The 21,728-nt window shown below is 42.9% G+C and overlaps 1 protein-coding gene across 2 annotated transcripts in view; it reads left to right on the top strand.

Annotated features, from left to right (window-relative positions):
• Window positions 1–21,728, top strand: part of PPP6R1 (protein phosphatase 6 regulatory subunit 1) — a 327,149-nt gene that overhangs the window by 154,676 nt on the left and 150,745 nt on the right. For both annotated transcript variants that reach the window (XM_082274358.1, XM_082274359.1), the window contains exons 8-12: window positions 219–384; window positions 4,157–4,309; window positions 8,510–8,644; window positions 9,896–9,960; window positions 14,611–14,726. In XM_082274358.1, coding sequence (XP_082130484.1) covers window positions 219–384; window positions 4,157–4,309; window positions 8,510–8,644; window positions 9,896–9,960; window positions 14,611–14,726 — 635 coding nt within the window. The remainder of the gene's footprint in view (window positions 1–218; window positions 385–4,156; window positions 4,310–8,509; window positions 8,645–9,895; window positions 9,961–14,610; window positions 14,727–21,728) is intronic.

The raw sequence follows: 21,728 nt of genomic DNA, 5'->3' as shown, positions 1-21,728 counted from the left end.
CCCACTCCCAAATACAGGGGATTGGAAGTCGATTTTCAGGTACTTGGACTGTTTACATTTAAAAATATATATATATAATTTTAGATCTGCTTGGAGTTCATGTTAAAGTTGCCAAGTTTTGATTTTCAGGGTTCCTATGCTGTGTTTTTGTTTTTTGTTTGTTTTTTATTTTGTGTAATTTCTCTTTTGACTCCTCGGTGTCCTTGGTTCTTTTGCAGAGCTGAGCTTGGTGGATTAACTGCCTTCTATTGTACTCTGGAAGGGCTTGAGATGGATGCCGCTGGATTAGATGGATCCTCCAATACCCAGGCCAGTTTAGGCACACTTTTGGCTATTAAACAGCGTTTATCAGAATTTCATCAACTTCTTATTGACCCACCTAAGGTACACTTATATGCTTGTAATTTTGACATATATGTGGTGTTTGAGAATAAAAGTGTCAGTAGTAATTTTGTTAATCTGTTTAGAATAGGGAAGGATTAGTATCCTTTTTTCTATGGCTGCCTAGGCTCCTGTTTGGTTATATTTTGTTCAAGAGGAATTAAAAGCCTTCTTAATAGGGGTACTGACCACAATTAAAAAAATAAATTAAAGCTGACAGGGTTTTAAACCTTTCCCACAATTTAAAAAAAAAAGGGGCTCCTGGAACATGTGAACTTTAAAGAAACTGCTGTGAGGCCATGGTTACATCATTAGTGCCCACTCAACCAGGAAATGGAAAAATAGTAATTGTAAATAAAAGCAAAATTGTTGAATGAATGTAAGATTGTTTATCAGCCTGCAGAGCTGTATGCTGATGGTTTTTCTTTAGTGAAAGGTGGGAAAGATCCACTTTAAAAGGACCACTGCTACCATAGACCCTCTGATTATCAGTTGAGTGGAACAGGTGTCTGTGGCAACACATTTCGCTGTAAATGACCTGTTTCAGGTTTTATGACAATCTGTTTACTATCCCAAAACCCGAAGGGGCATTCATCCTATCTTTGACTCCAAGGCCCTGAATGTTTACAGTCAACCTTATAAATTCTAGACTGAATCTGTCATTGCTTACCTTTACCAGGGGTATTCCTGGCTTTAGTGGACAAATATGTACCCATCTTTCCGACTCGCCAGCACTTTCTGCGTTTTGCAGACTAGTGGCAGATTTTCTCAGCTGGCAGCGTCCGCACCTGAAAAAAGGTGTTCCAGGACCTTTTTTGCAGGTGGGGGATGCTGGACCCTGATCTCTACCTTTCCTCCCTGAAGTGTCTTCCTCCTCTGTTCCACAGGATCAAAGTGGGGGTCATTTTGCTGATCTTTAAGATGAGATGACGCAAGGTTAGGAACACTGCCCATGTACCTTGTTTAAATCCTCAAAGTCCTTGGAAAGCCTACAGTTTTTGGTGGATGCCTTGGAAGACTCCATACAGCACAATTCCTGGTTTGGCACCGTGTCTTTCTATATTAGAAGAAGGATCCATATTAGAAAGATGGCTCTTGTGCTGGCCAATGTAACTTTGGCCTTTCCAAGGCTCCAAGGTGTTGGCTCCAGGCCTGGAGTTGTTAAGGACCCAGGGTATTCTCATTCTGGAACTCCTAGACAATCTGCTTCTTATGAAGCAGTAAGAGTATTTAGGCTTAGTCCCCACCACTGCACAGGCAAAGGTATAGCTTCCTGTCTCTTGGACCCCAAGTGGAATCTCAGAGTTTGTTTGAAATTCCCTTGATGTGGGTTTGCATGAAGGTGTTGGGGAAGATGGTAGTTGCCTTTTGATGCGGTCCCATATGCCCAATTTCATTCCAGAGCACTTCAACTGAATATCCTGCCGGTTTGGGACAAACAACATAAGTCCTTGGATCTGCCAATGCTTAAGACGCCCAAAACCAAGTTAGATCTGGAATAGTGGATATCCACACAAATGCCAAATTCTAGGGGATCCTTATTTTCCTATGATTTGGAAGTAATGATGGAGGATGCCAGCTTGTCAGGCTGGGTGGTAGTTTGGAGAACATTTCAATTCAGGGGATGTGCTCAATAGAGGAGCAGAAGTTGACAGTTTAACATCCTGGAGCTTTGTGCATTTCAGCCGACTGTTCTACACTGTTCTGCCAGCCTTTGGGGGCTCCCTGTCAGGGTGCAGTCAGACATGGCAGTGGCATACACAAACCATCAAGCAGGGGCATACAATTGTGCTGCTCAGTAAGAAGTGGACCTAATCTGGTTTTGGGAAGAACTTCACGTTCCAAACCTTCTCTACTATGCACATTCCCAATGTTGCAAAATTGTCAGGTGGCCTTTCTCCGTGCTCAACAGAGAGGGGAAGGGATATTGGGCCTTTCACCTGAAGGTGTTTGCATAAATTTGTCTGCACTGGGGGACAGCAGATGTGGATCTCTCGCCATCCAGATTTAACAGGCAGACAGGTTTGTATCACAGACACGGGATTCTCAGGTGTTTTGTGTTGGTTGCTTACTTGGGATCAATTTTCCCTGATATATTCCTTCCCTCCACTGCAGTTTCTTTCTTGCTTGTTGTACAGAAGAAAGATGGAGAGCGTTCGGATTATTCTGATCACATCTGCCTGGCCAAGAAGGACATGGTGTGTGGACAGTGTAAATCTCTTTGCAGATGAACCATGGATGATCTTGCATCCTGCTTCAGGGTCACTGCCTTTGACAGCATAGTCATTAAAGCACAACTCCTGAGGGACAGGCATCTTTCTAAGTTTGATCCATGACAGTTTGCATTATTTTCTTTTTCCAGTCTTGTGTGGAGGGGTCTCTAACTTTTTATGTACCGTCAAGGGGCAAATCTTGATTTTAGCCATTTTCTTTCAGGGACCAGTCACGTCTCATTTCTTTGGTAAGAATTTTGTGCAAGATGTTAGGATTGATTTTTGGGTAGTACCCTTTGTCTCCATGGGCGCTTCATTTGGTGCAGTCTGTTTCAAACTTCTCTATTTAAGCCTCTCAGAGAAAATCCCTTGTTATTCCTTATGCAAAAGTTTTTGTTGCCATTAAGGCAGCTCGTAGGGTCTCAAAAGGCTTTGCTTAACTGTCAAAGAAGCTTTCCTGGTCCACACCAGTGTAAAGTAGTTCCTCTTTTTTGCATAAAAGGTTTTCCTGAATCAGCACATCTAGCCATCTATGTCTTAATCCTAAGCATCTGGTGGAGGGAGTGCTTCACTGTCTTAATGTTGTTCGATCCACTTGCATGTCTCTGCAGTCTATACTTTTTTGCAGTCCGAGTTTCAAGATTGTTCTACCTGAGGATCTTCGCAAGGGTCAGGCTGGTTCTGGATCCACAATTTCTGGGTGGATTTGTTAGCTTATTTCTCAGGCCTATATTATCAAAGGCAAAGTTCCTCCTTTCCTTGGCAAGGCCCATTCCATCAGGAGTGTCCGTGCATTTTGGGCTGCTATTCTCGTCACACATTTATGAATTTCTACCAGATAAACATTCACGCCTCTGCAGATGAGTTTTGGGTGAAGGTCCTGCATGTAGCTTTTTAGTGGGGTTCGCCCTACTCTATGTGGGTTTGTGGCATTCTGGCCTTATTGGGTTGTTCATTCCTCACGTTCAGTAATTTGGGACTTCCCAAGAAGTCATGAATATGAAGTGCCCCTGTGTCTAGTGATGTACAAATAAGAAAGATTTTTTTGGCTTGCCTGTAAAATCCTTTTCTTGGAGTACATCACAAGACGCAGGCATTCCTCCCTTTTTGTTTTCCTCATTGCTTGCTCAAAAAATGAAGCTTGGCTGAGCTGGGCAAAAATTTGCCTGGAATCCTGCCTTTTTTTTTGGTCAGTGTCTATTCACCTGAAGGTGGCAACGCAACCCAAGTAGTCCTGTGAGATGAAGAATTTTACTGGTAAACCAAAAATCCTAATTTATCATCCTCTCAAATAATTCTTGAGAAATAAAAATGTTTCCACACCTTGGCAATGTTTTCTGTATGTTTGTGTGCTTAATATTGGGATTAAATTTAGCATGAGATATAAAATAAAAAATGCAGATAACACCATGCATTTGGAAATTGATCATCTTGTGCCAGCGCAGCATAGACGTTATGAATTGGCATAGAAAATTATTCTATACTTTGCTTTTTGTAAAGTATACCCACAACATATTTTTGTTAACGTAAACATCTTGACATTTTTTATTTTTCCTTTCTAGAAACAAAGTTTACTTACAACTTGGGGTGTTCTTGATCCACCCTTAGGGAATACTCGTCTCCATGTAGTGAAAATGCTTGCAAGCACAATTAATGCGAACAACAGGGCTTTAAATCAGGAACTTATAAAACTTGATTCCATCAACACCATGCTGGTAAGTATGACCTTTCTTTTGCAAGTACATTTTCTTATAGATAACCTACACAACTTCATTGTATGTAGATAATTTAAATTACAGACTAGCAAAATGTGCTTATTTTTTGAACAGGCTGAATACGGAAGGGTGCTTCACTGCTGTGGTAGAGCGCACAGACGTGTGTATTGGTACAGTGGTTGCAAGCGCTGGGGCATGTGTTGGTGCAGTGACCAGTAAATGGGGAAATGTAGAGATAGTGAGAGCAGAGGTGGGCAGGGGGTCAAGGGCTGTGGTAACAATGATGGTTGGTGTGTAATGTGGTCCAGGGGAGAGGAGGATGGGCATCAGCTGCGGTAGAGGGGAGCACAGGGGATTGCCATAAAGGTGCAGTGGTGGAGACGTTATAAGCATGGTCCAGAGGGTGCATACCCAGTGGTGAAGGGAGTGGTATGAGGTTGTCCTCTTGCAGAGATGGAGAGGGGGTTGTATCAGCTGTACTGCAGATATAGTACCCCCTGTTAGCAGCAGAGGTTTTCGCTTGGGGGGGGGGGGGGGTACTGGGGTTCGATGGTGGTATGAGCTACCAGGCCAATGAGAACAGTGCCTATGTAAGCCAGAGAGTTGGGAGTTGGAATGAGCTGGTGGGGCCATAATTCACATTGCAACATAGACTTATTTGCTGCAGGAACTACTCAGTTGCTTTCCCATGTCTATGGCTGTTGTGAATGGTGCTGATCTTTCATTTAAATGTCTATGCCAGAGAACATGCATAGTAGCAACACAATGGGCTTGATATACTAAATGCAAATCCACTGTGCACTGCAAATGCACTTGGAAGTGCAGTCGCTCTAGAACTGAGGGGAAGATCTGAAATGAGGGGAAGCTCTGCTAATTTCTATCATCCAATCATGTGCAAGCAAAAATGCGTTTTTTTTTTTTCCTTGCATGTCCCCCTCAGATCTACAGCGACTGCACTTGTAGTGCACAGTGGATTTGCCTTTAGTAAATAAACCCCAATGTTATTACTTGCTGCTTCTGTGAGGTTTTGGCGGCCTTTTGGTTTATCCCAAAGACTCTACCCTACCTTTAGAGTGGACCTGGTATTTAGTGACAGTGTTGCTGCTGTCTAACTTGCAATGCTCTTTGCAGATACCAGCTATTGGCTTCCAGCACAGAATGTCCTCATCACAACTTATTTGTTGCTTTTACACGTCACTTGTGCTGTGCTGGGAGCAGATTGCTGGTATGTGCTGGCATCATTGGAGGTAGGTGGAGAGCAAAACTGTCACTAAAGTAGCCTAGTGGTTGGGTTTCTGCTTCCTATGCATGCGCATCAGAGCACCTTGCAGTTCTACAGATCAGTCTCTCGGTCCCCGTATAGATCAATGCCATTCTACTACACACACGCACACGCAGTGGGAAGTAGAGGACGCATCACCCCCATGTAAACATTGTGGCAGAACACAGATGAACATGGTGATAAATAACAGGCAGTAGAGGGTGGGTTGGATCAGCGCAATGTAGCAAAATATTTAGAAATTGCTTTTTAAAGTTTTTTTTTTTTTTTTTTTTTTAAATGCTTAAAGTAGAACTATAGGCAAATTTTTTTTTTTTTTTTTTCCATTTTGGATGAAGCAAGAGAGGGTTATAACCCCTGTCAGATTTTTTTTTTTTTGCCATCTGTGTTCCATTACAGAGATTTCCCTTTCACTTCCTGCCCCATAGCCAAGCAGGAAGTGAGAGGCAATCCCTGCAAATTAGGGATTTTTTGGAGGGGGACTGCCAGGTCATCGGAACTAGTATCCCCATTGGAAGATTTCCCCTTGTATTACTTTTCTGGGGACAAATCAAAATGTGGGATTTTCTTTTACTTTTACTTTCAATGATAATGGTGAACAGGAAAAATAGAGAGGGTGACTCTCCCTAACAGGGACACAGACGGCAATAAAAACTGTCAGGGGTTCTATTCCCTCTTCACTCTATTCAAAACTAAGAAAAAAAGTTTTGCCTTTTTAGTTATACTTTACTTATAAAGCTACATATAGCCTAATATGACCGCAGTGTGCTGCAATTTTAGCACTGTCTTGCGTCCGGCGGTCAAAAGGTTCCTATCCTGAATTCGATTCTTCTGCGTTCAGGAGAGGAAGGTTGAACCTCCCCTAACCCCAGCAGCTCCTAAAGGATCCTAAAAGCCTATATGTGTACATGGACACACAGGCTTATATGAAATTGAGTTTAGGAGCTTTGGCAAAAAAAAAAAAATTCCTACACAAGTTTAGGAGCTGTAGCATACATGAAGCCTAATTCTGTATATGTGTTTTTCAACATATTGCGTGGTTTTTTTTAACGGTAAATGTCTTATTAAACTCTGAACTGCTTCTAAACTCATTTCTAGGATCTCAAACATAATATAGCAGCTGATATGCAAGTTTCTAAAACCATATGGAAAGCACATACTGACTGGCATTTTTGGAAGCCCCCTCTTAAATCTTCATAGCCCACACATCACACAGTGTGAAAGAAAATATTAAGGCTCCTTTCGCACTATGCTAATCCATTGCAGTGTGCTACTGCATTTAAGTCAATGTGTTGCATTACACCAGCCATATAATCAAGAATGGGCTGCCAATGTGTGGCTACTGAGGAAAAAAAACATCACAAAGCAAGGTTTGCATATTGTGGTGTGCTGTTGTGCAAGTCCATTAGCACCAACTATATTTGTGGCTCGGTGTGCAGTTATAAATAATGGCACCACACAGTGTTTTGAGACAGGAAAAAAAACACCTGATTCCCCTAACAGCAGCTGCAAAAATGTCTCATATGCATGAAGCCTAAGTATAAATATATAAAGTTATGTAGGTGTATATAAATTTTTTTTTATTTTAACCAATTTAAGACCGGAAGGATTTGCCCCTTAATGACAAGGCCCTATTTTGCGATTCGGCACTGCGTTACTTTAAAGGACGATTGTGCGACGATGTACCCAAACAAAATTTACGTTGTTTTTTTCCCCACAAATAGAGCTTTCTTTTGGTGGTATTTGATCACCTGTGCGATTTTTTTTTTTTTTTTTTTTTTTTTTTTTTTTTTTTTTTTGCGTTATAAACAAAAATAGAGTGACAATTTAAAAAAAAAAAAAACACTTTAACTTTTCACTTCCCCCCCAAAAAAATTAAAAATCAAAATTTTTTTAACATTTTAGGCCAATTTTTTTTCTGCTACATATTTCTGGTAAAAAAAATCGCAATAAGCATATTTTGATTGGTTTGCGCAAAAGTTATCGCGTCTACTAACTACGGGAAAGATTTATGTCATTTTTATTTATTTTTTTTTTACTAGTAATGGCGGCGATTAATGATTTTTAGCGGGGCTGCAACATTGCGGCGAACAGATCAGACCCCTAACTAGACATTTTTGATGCTTTTGGGGGGTACCAGTGACATTACTACAGTAATCAGTGCTAAAAATATGCATTGTTACTGTAATAATGACACTGGCAGGAAAGGGGTTAACAGTATAGGTGATCAAGGGGTTAAATTTGACCCTAGGGGTGTGATTCTAACGGGGGAGGCGTGGCTTCGGAGATGACCACAGAGACATGTGATCCTATATAAAAGGATCACATTAGCTCTGTCATCATTTCAGGGAGAAGGTGTTTACAACAGCCGACCGTCCTCTCTCTGCGGGGAGCGATCACGGGTGTCAGGCAGCAATCAGAGCCGCCTTACACGCATCGGCTTCGCGCGCGCTTGCCCCCTAGTTCCTCCCAGGCAAGGGACGTAGACCTACGTTGTTTTGCCTGTACGAGCCAGCCTGCCACAGTAAATATAACGTAAGCGGTCGGGAAGTGGTTAATAACCTGTATTTTAGGTTTGGTTCACATATATGCGAATCACATGCTTTTTGAACTGTACCCAATTCGCATAACATGTGAACTGGACCGGTTTGCAATGGTTCCGGTTCACACATGTCAGGGGCAGCTGAGGTCGGTTTTAAAAGAGTCCTGTGTCATTTTTAGGTCCGGTTCAGGTGTGAATTTGAGTAAAAATGTTCACCTGCACTAGTAAATAAAGTTGCACCAGACTCCTTTTAAAAACTAACCGCAGCCAGGCATGTGTGAACCTAGCCTAGTAAGTATAGGTTATAAGGTATGTATGTGTACATAACTCTCCCCCCCCCACTAAGTACCTTTTAACACTTTGTATCTCCATGTTTCAGGATTTGTATTTCAAGTACATGTACAATAACTTCTTGCACTCACAAATTGAGGTCTGCATCGCAACGGTTTTAAATTCAATCCCTATTCAAGAAACAAATGAAAGTGAAGTCCAAGAGAACGAACTGGTTAAATATGTAAGAACATTTAATTTAATTTGAATTGTATTGTATTTTTTTTTGTTTTTTTTAAGTCTCATAATCTAGAGTTACATTGACGTTTATTTATAGTGAAGAACATTTAATTTTAATTAAAAAACTATTTTTAAGTTGATAAGTTGAGATATTGTATAAAATGTATTTTAAAGATGACACCCTGCCTAACAATTTCACAGAAATTTCAGTTTGCCACTTGAAAACCTCATTCATGTACCGGTATGGAAACATTTACATAAATATTGCTGTGATAGGCTACCAGAATATTTTTCATAGATCTAAATGGAAAAGAACCTTCATTTTGTTGTCTGTGCTATTGTTGCACTCTTCATATTTCAATGAAAATTAGAGACAGCAAGCAAGGGGAAATCCTCCAACAAGGACCCAAGCAACAGTTTAAAAAAAAAAAAAAAAAATGAAAAACTGTTAAATCAAGTGTAACTTGTGTGGGGTTGTCCTTTAAAAGTTATAAACTACAAATAGGGTTCTAAAGTTTATATCTAGAATTGTCTGCACATACCTTTTAGTTCTGTGGTCTCCAAACTGCATCCCACATGCCACATGCCAGATGAGGCCCTTTTCTAGTCTTTATCTGGCCCTTGATGCACCATTCTCCCACTGATCAAAGGTTCTGTTGCTTCAGCTGACACAAAACGTATGGCATCCTTTCTGCACTGACACCACTGGTGGGGCGCTGGTCCTCCCTCTGACGCCACCGGTGGGGCGCTGGTCCTCCCTCTGACGCCACCGGTGGGGCGCTGGTCCTCCCTCTGACGCCACCGGTGGGGCGCTGGTCCTCCCTCTGACGCCACCGGTGGGGCGCTGGTCCTCCCTCTGACACCACCTATGGGGCTCTATGTATATTCCCACTGACCAAAGGTGCTGTGTAATTTATGTACTCCCACTGCTCAAGTCTGAGGCATTGTTTAATCCCACTGAATCCTGGACATTCTTTCTACCTCCAGTGGCCACAATCTAGTCCCCCTAAAGTCTGAAGAACGGTAAACTGGCGTTTGTTTGGAAAGTTTGATGACCCCTGCTTTAGTTCTATCCTGTATTGCCCATGATTGACTTAACTCTGCTCTGTTATCAGTAAACACTGACTTCAGAAAAGAGATTTGTGCTTTGTCGCTTGTCTTCTGTGCTAATATTCATAAAGAGCTGTGAAAAATTAAAAACTGACTCTGATATAGAAATCTAGGATTAATTATCTTTTTATTTGTTTAATGCCAGCTTTTACAGAAATGTCAGATTGTACAGAGGATACTTTCAGCATGGGAGGATAATGAAAAAGAACAGTAAGTTTGTATTGCTTATAGAAAAAAATAGTTTTGTTTTAGTGTGTGTTTGCATGTGTGTGTTTGTGTGCATGTGTATAATATACATACACACACACAAATACAGGAGTCGACAAATCTACCGTTGCCATGGCTACTAGAATGTGTTATCTGGTACCTTGCCTACCTCCATAATGCCCATCTGCAGGTCTGGTGTACTGCAGAAATTCCCAACCTGCTGAGATCTCCAACCTGCGTCACTTCTGGTCGGAGATCTCAGCAAGTTACCGCTACTGCGCATGCGCAGCCTTGAAAGCACGTTCACAGAGGACTCCAACTCTGTGCATGAGTTGGACTTCTCGGCAGCTCAATAGAATACTACTGCGCATGCGCGAACGGCAATGCCCATTCACGGAGAACTCCAAATCCGTGCACGAGAGTTAGACTTCTCGTCAGCTCAATAGAATACTACTGCGCACGTGGACAGTGCCTTACAGTAGCAGCTTTTGGCAAATAGTAACCCCTGCACAGTGCTATCCCCCACAGTAACTTGTACAATTAAGCCTGAAAGGGAATGCTGGGATTTATAGTTCCTCAAAAAAAAATGTGAATCTAAGCTTGAAAGTACATGCTGGGATTTATAGTTCCTCTCAATAAAAAAAGAAGAAAAAAAAACACAATTGTGAACAGCACATAATGGTGGACACAGGCTGGATGACGGCAGGGAACACAGGCTGCGTGATGGGGGACACAGGCTGGCTTCGGGATGGGGGACAGGCTGGCTGGATGATGGGGGACAGGATGGCTGCATGATGGGGGACAGGCTGGCTGGATGATGGGGGACAGGCTGGCTGCGTGATGGGGGGACACTGGCTGCTTTTATGGGGGGCAGACTGAATGACGGCGGGGACACAGGCTGCGGGATGAGGACACAGGCTGGATGACGGCAGGGTGTACTATAGGTGCAGTCATGGTAGACGAACTTTGAGGGGGCCACAGCTCAGGCCCTGAATAAGTCCAGGGTCCCAAATTTGGCACAGAGATGAGGGAGGTCTACCTCTGGGGGCCTCTAGTATCCCTGTGCCAAATTTGGTGCCCCTAGCCCCCAGGGTTAGGTCAGCTTGGTGCAGTATGGCAAGCTTGGAGTGGGTACAGTTGCAGGGCCACAGCTCGTGCCCCAAACATGTCCGGGGTTTCCAAATTTGGCTCGGAGGTAGGGGATTTATAGTTCCTCTCCAACCAAAAATAAAAAACCCACGATTGCCTTTCTACAAACGCTGCATATCTCTGAGAGGTTGCACTGCATCTGGAAGCAGCTTTGTATCTTTGTAGAAAGGCAATTGTGGGGGGGTTTTTTTTTTGGGTTGGAGAGAAACTATAAATTAATAAATATAAATATAGGCTTATTTTTGTAATCAAATTGCCGCTGATCGTTGTTGCACATGCACAAAAAAAAGTTCACATAGCAGTCAGAAAAGTACTTTGATTTAACAATATTTTTAGAAACAAATGTATGTCTGTGAAATTCTTCTTTCATTGTATAGCTCAAATTTATACATTTAATAGTGTGCTTGTGTCCATACAGGTTTAGATGCATACACAAGGAAATTACTGACCACTGATGCAGATTTCTCTATCGTTCATCAACAGACGATGCTCCATATCTTTAGACCATTGGGTTATGCTCCTCTAATCAGGAATAGGACACTAGGCAGGAAAAAGCTTTACCACGCCTATGGGGCTGTCCCTGCAAGCATAACCTCACACTCTGCTACAGCAGCCAGTTCGTTTTTGCCTAGTTTAGGAATAGGACCTAGTTCCCTGCTGGGACTTCGGTCTTCACTATTAAAGGGAAATGTGTTATTTTTTGAGGATCATCTGGGCCCGACTGTGGACTCAGCTTTGGTGAGGGTCTTTCTCCCCCTGGACAAGCTGCAGAAGTTGCAGGAGGCGATCCAGTTGTTGGCAAATAATTTGTCCTCTGCGAACTTGCATGCGGGCCTTGGGTCTGATGGTGTCAACCTTCGAGGCGGTTCCGTTTGCTCAGTTCCATACCAGACCTTTGCAAAGGGAGATTCTTGTCAAATGGAGCAAGGATCCAAAATCCTTGGACACTTTGATTCGGGTGAGCCGCAACACAAGATGTGCTCTGTTATGGTGGTTTCATTTTCCAGCACTATGCTAGGACAAGTCCTTTCTCCCATTGTTTTGGACGGTGGTAACCACGGACGCCAGCCTGTCGGGCTTGGGCGGGGTGCTGGGGAAGCTCTGTGCCCAGGGAACCTGGACAGTAGAAGAGTCCAAACTGCCGATACCTTTTTTAGAGCTCAGAGCAATGAAGCTTTGTTTGAGCCATTGGACGACTCGTCTGCAAGATTGTCTGTCTGGTTCTAATGCAATCCGACAATGCCACGGCTTACATCAATCACCAGGGGGGAACCAAGAGTGTCTTGGCGGCCAGGTAGGTGGCCGAGATTCTGGCTTGGGCATAAAAATTTGTTCTAACCCTCTCTGCTGTGCACATCCCAGGTGTGGAAAACTGGTAAGCGGATTACCTGAGTTGTCAGGTGTTGGATCAAGGGGAGTGGTCCCTACACCCGGGGGTGTTTCATCTCCTGTGTGTTTGGTGGGGGACGCCTGAGGTTGATCTGTTTGTGTCTCATCTCAACAAGAAGGCGCTGGTGACTCCTGGGGGTCAGTATCTGCTGATTTATGCCTTTCCTCCATTGAAACTCCTGCCGAGGCTTTTACGTAGGATAGAGGTGGAAGGGATTCTGGTGGCTTCAGACTGGCCTCATTGGTCTCGGTATGCAGACCTAGTAAGGTTGGTCGCCGATGCTCCTTGACTTCCTCTCAGGCAAGATCTGTTGTCTCAAGGTCCAATCTTCCATCCTGCTTTACAGTCACTGGCTTTAACGGCATGGTGGTTGAAAGCCAGGTGTTGAAGAATAGAGGTCTTTCTGACTCTGTGATTCCTACGCTATTGAAGGCTCGGAAGTCTACTTCCACGAAGATATACTATTGTACCTGGAAATCGTACATTTCATTAGGGGGAATCGCTGAAGGTGCAGCCTCACTTGTTTTCAGTAGCTAGGATTTTGGCCTTTCTGCAAAAAAGGGGTTGAACAGTAGTTGGCTTTGGGCACTATCAAAGGCCAAGTGTCGGCTTTGGCTATTAGCTACGGCCTGTACTTCAGGGAGTGCGCCATATGTCTCCTCCAAGACGGTCCCTGCTACCTCCATGGGATCTGAATCTGGTATTATCTGTTCTTCAAAAACCTTTTGAGAACATTCGGGAGATTCCTCTGCTTTCATTGTCTCAGAAGGTTGTCTTTGGTTGCTATCACTTGGGCCTGCTGAGTATCTGAATTGCTGACTTTGTCATGCCGCTCACCTTATTTGGTAGTCCATATAGAGATAAAGTGGTAATCCAACCAAATCAGTCTTTTCTCCCTAAGGTGGTTTCTGATTTTCATTTGAATGAAGACATTATGCTGCCTTCACTCTGTCCCAAGCCTAAGCATCCCAAGGAAATTGCCTTGCATTCTTTGGATGCGGTTCGGGCGATCAGGGTTACCCTGGCGGCCAATGAGTCTTTCAGTAAATCAGATGCTCTATTTGTCCTTATCGAGGGACCTCGTAAGGTATTGGCTGCGTCTGCTGCGACCATATCCAGATGGATCAGGCAGATGGTTGTTCAGGCTTGATCATTGAAGGGTCAGGTTCCTCCTTTCCCTGTGAAGGCGCATTCTACTAGAGCGCTGAGTGCTTCTTAGGCTTTTGGGTGTCAGTGATGCAAGTTTGCAAGGCAGAAACTTGGTCGTCTGTGCATACGTTCACAACATTCTACAAAGTTGATGTGTTGGCATCTTCTGATGCCTTTTTTGGTCGCAAGTTTTTGCAGGCTGCGGTTTAAAGATAATCTTTTTTGTTCTCTTTGAGGGTGTGTGTTTTTTTTCTATGTAAGCTCCAGTTGTTCCTGGTTGATTTTTCATATTAACTGGTTGGCTACGTTTTTTTCTTTGCATTGTCTTCCCACCCCTCATGAAAATACTGCTTTGGGACATCCCAATGATCTAAAGAAGATCTGGAGCTGCGTCTGTAGAACGATAGGGAAAACTGGATTTTTGTACTTAACCTAAAATCCTTTTCTCTGAAGTTCGACAGACGCAGCACCTGCCCTCTACTTCTGAGTGAATTTTGCAATGCTTGCAATGAAACTAGCTGCCCGTAGCAGAGTGTGTGGGGTTATGCCTGCAGGGACAGCCCCATAGGCGTGGTAAAGCTTTTTCCTGCCTAGTGTCCTATTCCCTATTGGAGGAACATAACCCAATGATCTAAAGAAGACATGGAGCTGCGTCTGTTGAACTTCAGAGAAAGGGATTTTATAGTAAGTACAAAAATCCAGTTTTTACCACTTTGATTTTACGGATCCTTATGCGGCACAGTTTAATGATGTAAATGCAGCGGTGTGAGCAGTTCCATACAGTGCAATGTAGCTTAGTTCAGACTCTCAAAAAACTTTACGGATGAGTCCTAAGCTTATGGTTAAGAAAGCATGAATCTAGATAAAGATTATTTTGTATTAGCAGTCTATTAGGAGTTTATTGTACCCTGTATTTTTGCGATGCAACCTATGTTGTTGTTATGTTAGTCCTTTAAATGTTTTAGGTCTGAAGGTGGACGGAGGAAAGGCTTTATGGGGCATCTCACCAAAATAGCAAACTCATTGGTGCAAAGTTCAGAAAAAGGACCCAATGCACTGCTTATTGGGCAGCTGCTTAAAGGTGAGGACAGCAAACTGATTGAAGTACTGCAGTTTTGTTAAAGGAGAGAAAAAAAAAAGTTAAAATTTTAGTGTAAAGGTTTGTTGAATGGCAAAATAAGTGCTGCTATTGAAAAAAATTTGTGTTCCACCTGTTCTTTTTTTTTTTTTTTTAGTATTTGTCGAGCTACAGACTGTTTTTCCCATCTCCATTAAAGTTGAGCTTTGGTGGTGGTTTTTGTATTCTTAAAAAACAGCTTAGTACAAGCCAGTACACATTTGGCTGATCCTGAATGTTTTTTGACTTTGAGAGTTTTATTTAAAGGCAAATTTCACCTGTGACAGCGGGCGGGGGATCTTCTCCCTGCACCCACTGTCCCTTTTTAAAAACCGTACAGCTATGTGGTGATTCACCCACACAGCCATGTAATTCATTCAAAGATTCCTGTGAATGAATTCACTGCAAGTGCCATCTTCCACAGTATCAAACGGGCCTGTAATTTTAATGGGCTGGGGAGCGCTGATGAGCATGACATGTTCTCCGGCTTTCAAACCGAAAGCTTGTACAGAGATGCGAGCTGAATGCTAGAGGACATGTCTGCAGGAGCCCACATTGCTCTCAATGTTCCGATGATTTTTGAGTTTCAGTATGATTACAGTATCAGAGGGGTGTTTAATGTGAATTTTTTAAAAATTAAGTCCCGGTTGCCTTTTTTATGGTGCTGGTTTAGGACTTTTGTCCTTGTGCATTGTTAAATCCGCACCTGGTATCAGTTGCTGTGGCAAATCCAAGCGGGTTCTAAAGGCATAGTTTATCTTTACTAAAAAAACTGCTAATGCATATAAAGGACGTCTAGATAAAAGCAAGCTGTGCAGCTTTGACCAAATTTGAATAATGCCCTTTGCTATAGGTTTAGGCCATTTACATACCTCATGAAGCCTGACTGGAAAACTCCTAGAATTTTGCCAAAGACATTGCAAAAAGACTCATGTTCACCATTACAGAAGTAAGCTCTTTCTCGGGTTTAAACACCCTTGCATGCTCTCTCTCCCATGATGCAGTCTCTCTGAACTCATTGTGTGAGTGCTCAGTCCTTTGATGGTGAAAGTGAACAGTAACAGCTGGGCAGCTCTCAGCAATGTCCTAGTAGTTTTTTAGTCAGGCTTAATGAGGTATGTAAATGGCCTACATCCATAGCAAGGGCATTATTCAACTTTGGTGAGAGCCGCAGAGTTTTTTATCCAGAGACCTCCTTTTTCTGCATAGGCAGTTTTTGGGTAAAGGTGATCTAATGGGCCATACACACCATACAATTGTCTTTAGATTTTTTCCTTTAGATTTACCAAAACCATATAATAGGAGGTCAAATCTAAACCCTTTCAATTTGTATGCAATCAGTCAAGCCCTTATACTACATACTTGAAGGTAATGTGTATCCAGCTTAAGAGCTAGGCAGCGCTTAGCAACATTCTAGAAATTTTCCAGTCAGGCTTCATGAGGTACATAAATGGCCTACACCTATAGCAAGGGCATTTTTCAACTTTGGTCAAAGAGGCACTTTTATTTATTTATCTACAGACGGCCCTTATTTGCATGGGAAGTTTTTTTTTTTGTTGGTACAGATGATCTATGCCTTTATACCCCACTGGGAATTGCCACATAGGGACTATATAGGGACTAGTGATGTGGACATTAAAAACAAGCTCACCCTTTTTATGACACAAATACTGTAGCCCCATTGCAAATATGAAACACAATTACTGTAGCCCCATTGCAAATATGAAACAAGATATCTTTATTACTTTTTTTTTTTTTTTTTTTACACGGTTTATGTGCATATTTAAAGATGCGTTGACACATAATCTCTTCAGAAATGTAAACCCTTCAGACTTGATGCTAAATCTCAACCACTCGAAGCTTAGTCTCAGGTGGATGACTAGGTGTTGCATCACACTACACATCACACACTTTACCATCACTCCAGCATTTGTAGGGCACTCAGGTGCTTCCTACAACCCTTTTGCCATGCAAACTTTGCAACCTGATGGTCTGCATCCAGTTTATGTACTCCCTGATGGACTTGCTTACCCTGTTTCCACCCCCTATTATGTGAGGCCCCTACAATGGATTACCCTCACATGCAGCAATGGCAGAAACCAAGCACAAGGGAGCCACTGCAAAAGGTCAGGAGAACATTTGCTCTGTCAAAGGCCTTGAAACCACTAACTCGGTAACGATGCTTCCCTTGCACCGGAACAGGCCCCTAATTTAACAGCGGTCCCTGGCCCCAATATTTAGCTCTTTCCCAGGCACACAGCAAGCAGGCTATCTGACAAAGGCAGACTTTTTTGCAACTCTCAATTCCTTGAACAACTAACAGCTTTCATACAACCATTACAATCCAGGCCTCAAAAGCACCAAGCTCCCTTTCCAGCTCCACCATCTCTTCCCGAGTCTGATCCCTATCTGCTTGCACTAGAAGATGCAGACAGAAGGCACTAAGCAGGACTATGAGACATTGTTGTAGGAGGCCTAGAAAGATTTCTCACCCCCCCCCTGGTTCCTATACACCTAATGTTTTGGCTTCATGCAGTATGCATTCCAATGTAGATATGCTTACTTCAGTTGGCAAAGAGCCTCAGTACTTAGCCGCAGCACTAGGTTTTCTCTCACCATGCCCTTTTAGAATGCAAAAAGATCTGCTAAATCTAAAAAAAAGCCCATTCCTCAATAAATAGAATGGATAATCTATGATGATTGAGCGAATCCAGAAATAATTTTCACCCCTCAGAGAATCATTACCAAGCTCCATCCAGTGGAAAGTGTTCACAAAGAAGTGGACTATAATCGTTTACCCTACCGTCTCAATCTTAAGCATTTTACAGTACTAATTGAATATGTTCCCTTATTTAAAGATTCTGCTGACCGATCATCTGAGGTGCTCTTAAAGGCATTCTTTACTCTCATAGGCCTAGCTTTGCTACCATCTATTGCTACAATTGATACCTGTGAACTAGGCTGGGACAAAGAACAACCAACATGATCCTGTATTCCATGACCATACTTTAAAAGAGCTGTTGCCCTCTTCCTTTCTCTTTTGTGTTGATGCTCTAGAACAAGTATTAACACAGATCTCTAGAATGGCTCTGATTCCTATTTACATGTGCAAAATCTTTTGGCTCAAGGCATGGTCAGCTAAAGCCTGCCTTTGACTCCTCACGCGTATGCTCTTTGAAGGAGGATATCTTTGGAGTGGCACTTGACAAACTTAGCAAATATGTCACAGGAGGGAATGTTCTTCTTTCACAGCAGAAGACTGCACAGTCACCTTCCGCTGTGGACCCTTCAGTGCCTTGAAAAAGTATTCATACCCCTTGAAATTTTCCATATTCTGTCATGTTACAAACAGAAACGTAAATGTGTTTTATTGGGATTTTATGTGATAGACCAACACAAAGTGACACAAAATTATGAAGTGGAAGTAAAATGGTAAATGTTTTTCAATTTTTTTTTACAAGTATGTGAAAATTGTGGCATGCATTTGTAAGGCACTGTAGACCTCATCATTTTACTCAGACCTCAGTCTCAAAGTCAAAATTCAACCCTTCTTTTTGCCCAAGACGTGGAACACCAAATCTACCAGACCTTTCCTTTAAGCGTCCTTCCAAATAAGTAAAAAAACCTTACTCTAAGAGGGAAATATGTCAAAGTTTGCCTATATCTTCATCACAGAGTCACACTTTCAAAGGGGTACAAAATAAAGTTCCAAACTCCTACCACGTCATTGTTTTCTAACCTAAATCTGCCCAAGAACAGTCAGTTATAGAGAACCCTAAATCATCTCACACACAAATATCCGTGACCGTATAAAAATTCTGGGCATCCAAGTCACAGGTTATTTAGACAACTTTTTCCTATAGGACTCCCCTCCCTTCCAGCTATCTGCAAACATTCAAACACAATTTCGATGCTGTGTGTTTCTATTTAGGGTGGCCATGTTTGTGTAGTCCGGCGGCCATTTTGCTGTGGTTTGCCATTGAAAATAGCGGTAGGCATGACAGTGGAGCCCCGTGGGTGGCAATTTCGGAGGTGGGAGCCCCTCCTCAACCCCTGGTGCTGACTTCTGGATCCTTTGACTTTCTGATCGCCTCATGTGGAGTGTAGAATATTCTGGTGGCTGCAGTTGCCTGTTTCTGCTGGGTGGAGTTCTTTCCCTCTCTGCTGAGGATCGCTTGATGCTTGTGCCTTGTGACCGGGTGGTGCTGCCAGCACGGTGGGGGTTGTCCCTTGCAGTGTGTTACACTTTTTTGTGGGGTCCGACCTGGTAACTCATGGAGTCTTTAGAGCACATCTCCCCACCTCATCCCCTCTCTAAGGCTGCGGGGCCCTCTGGGTCTCAACCATCCGTCGATGCACTGACGGCGGTCCTGGAGTCCTTTGTGTCTCGGATGGAGGTGGATTCGAGCGATGGGCTAGCAAAAAGGAAGATGTCTCACAAGACACTGACAATTTGAGAAGGAACAATATCCGCATACGTTCAACCACAATGCCCAAATTTTGTACAAACAAATGGCTAAACTCCTTCTTAATGCTTGTGGAGGAAGATCTTAAACAGGTCAACTGGGACTCACTCTCCTCCGACAATCTCACGCGTGATGAAAGAACAGCCTTACGTGACCTCAAAAAAAGCTAGTGATTTAGTCATTTAAAAAAAGTGACAAAGGAGGAAATGTGGTGTTACTAACAGCGGATAATTATGAGAGGGAAGTACAACGCCTCCTATCAGATAAAGACACCTATAAAAAACTCCAACATAATCCGCTACCAGGGTTAGTAACTAACATCAATGAGAAACTTAAGTTCGCCCATGAAGCTAGATTAATCACTACTAGGGAGAAACAATACCTGCAAGTGGTAGAATACAATGTACCCACATTCTATATCATACCAAAAATACACAAAAATCCAGTGGACCCCCCGGGCAGACCTATATTGTCTGCCTGTGGGGGCCCACTGGACAGGATTGGGAAGTATCTAGACTCATTGATCAAGGAGAATAAACAAATGGTAAGAAATATCAGCGCTCAACCATCAGATAGCAGCTGGACACTAAAAACAGGCACAGAAACAAAACCTGGGTAGCAAAAATATAAACAGTAAACAGTGCAGCGCTCTAAAACTAGTAAAACACAATGGAATAAATCGCAGCTAAAATCGCAGATAAAACACAAAAGCAAAGTCCATCTAAAAGAGCCAGATCAGAGGTCGGGTAAGAAGTAATAGGTGTAGTAGTCCTTATAAGGTGCAAAGATTTCTAATAAATTCCCGAGGAGCCAGGTGCAGATAGCAGAAGACACACACACTCCCTCCACCTTCCAGAGTGGCCTCTCACCTTATTAAGGTTTTACACGGGCATTGTAAACATAGACACATCACCAACTCCAACCTCTTGACAATCCTTCCGGTAATCAATGAAGGAAAACCAATCTGTAGTAAGCATGAACCTACACAGCTTCGTACTGCACACTCCTGGATGTCTCTCCGATGACAGGGTATTGTAAGGAGAAAAAAACGCCAGGATAGTGTAATACTGATTTTTTATTAAGATTAAAAACTTCATAAAATGGCCTCTTACTTGTTATAGATGGATATCAGGCATATACCAATAGAAAGACCGGGACAGCGGGACTCGCTCGGTGTCACTCGGTCTCCTCCGTGCCAGCGGGTGACGTCAGACGCTCAACTCCTCCTCCCTCCGCACGCGTATCGCCTCCGTGGGTGGAGGCTTCGTCAGCGATGAAGAGGATAGGTCCAACGTCACCTTATTAGTAAACCTCCCCTTAATCTGATTGGCCAGTCCTTCTACAACGTTCCCATGGATACCCTAATGCCGGAACTAGAGGGAAATCCCAGCTCAGACTTCAGACAATCCCGAGTATGGCTATAAACAAGATGAGAGGAAACTTAACCCCTTCTCCACCTTCGGGCAGCATAATACGCTCCCCAAAGCCAATTATTAACAGGATCAGGATGGATAGCACTCAATTGATGTGCTTAATTAAGACTTTAAAAAGTAATAAATAATACAACAGCGTATGTATATTTATGATGTATATATTCTTCCGTGCCAACGGGTATACGGCGTCATACGCTGTTGTATTATTTATTACTTTTTAAAGTCTTAATTAAGCACATCAATTGAGTGCTATCCATCCTGATCCTGTTAATAATTGGCTTTGGGGAGCGTATTATGCTGCCCGAAGGTGGAGAAGGGGTTAAGTTTCCTCTCATCTTGTTTATAGCCATACTCGGGATTGTCTGAAGTCTGAGCTGGGATTTCCCTCTAGTTCCGGCATTAGGGTATCCATGGGAACGTTGTAGAAGGACTGGCCAATCAGATTAAGGGGAGGTTTACTAATAAGGTGACGTTGGACCTATCCTCTTCATCGCTGACGAAGCCTCCACCCACGGAGGCGATACGCGTGCGGAGGGAGGAGGAGTTGAGCGTCTGACGTCACCCGCTGGCACGGAGGAGACCGAGTGACACCGAGCGAGTCCCGCTGTCCCGGTCTTTCTATTGGTATATGCCTGATATCCATCTATAACAAGTAAGAGGCCATTTTATGAAGTTTTTAATCTTAATAAAAAATCAGTATTACACTATCCTGGCGTTTTTTTCTCCTTACAATACCCTGTCATCGGAGAGACATCCAGGAGTGTGCAGTACGAAGCTGTGTAGGTTCATGCTTACTACAGATTGGTTTTCCTTCATTGATTACCGGAAGGATTGTCAAGAGGTTGGAGTTGGTGATGTGTCTATGTTTACAATGCCCGTGTAAAACCTTAATAAGGTGAGAGGCCACTCTGGAAGGTGGAGGGAGTGTGTGTGTCTTCTGCTATCTGCACCTGGCTCCTCGGGAATTTATTAGAAATCTTTGCACCTTATAAGGACTACTACACCTATTACTTCTTACCCGACCTCTGATCTGGCTCTTTTAGATGGACTTTGCTTTTGTGTTTTAT

Source organism: Pelophylax lessonae (genome assembly GCF_965119305.1).
Source record: "Pelophylax lessonae genome assembly, chromosome: 12".
Taxonomy (NCBI): Eukaryota; Metazoa; Chordata; class Amphibia; order Anura; family Ranidae; genus Pelophylax; species Pelophylax lessonae.
This window is presented reverse-complemented; position numbering and strand designations above follow the sequence as displayed.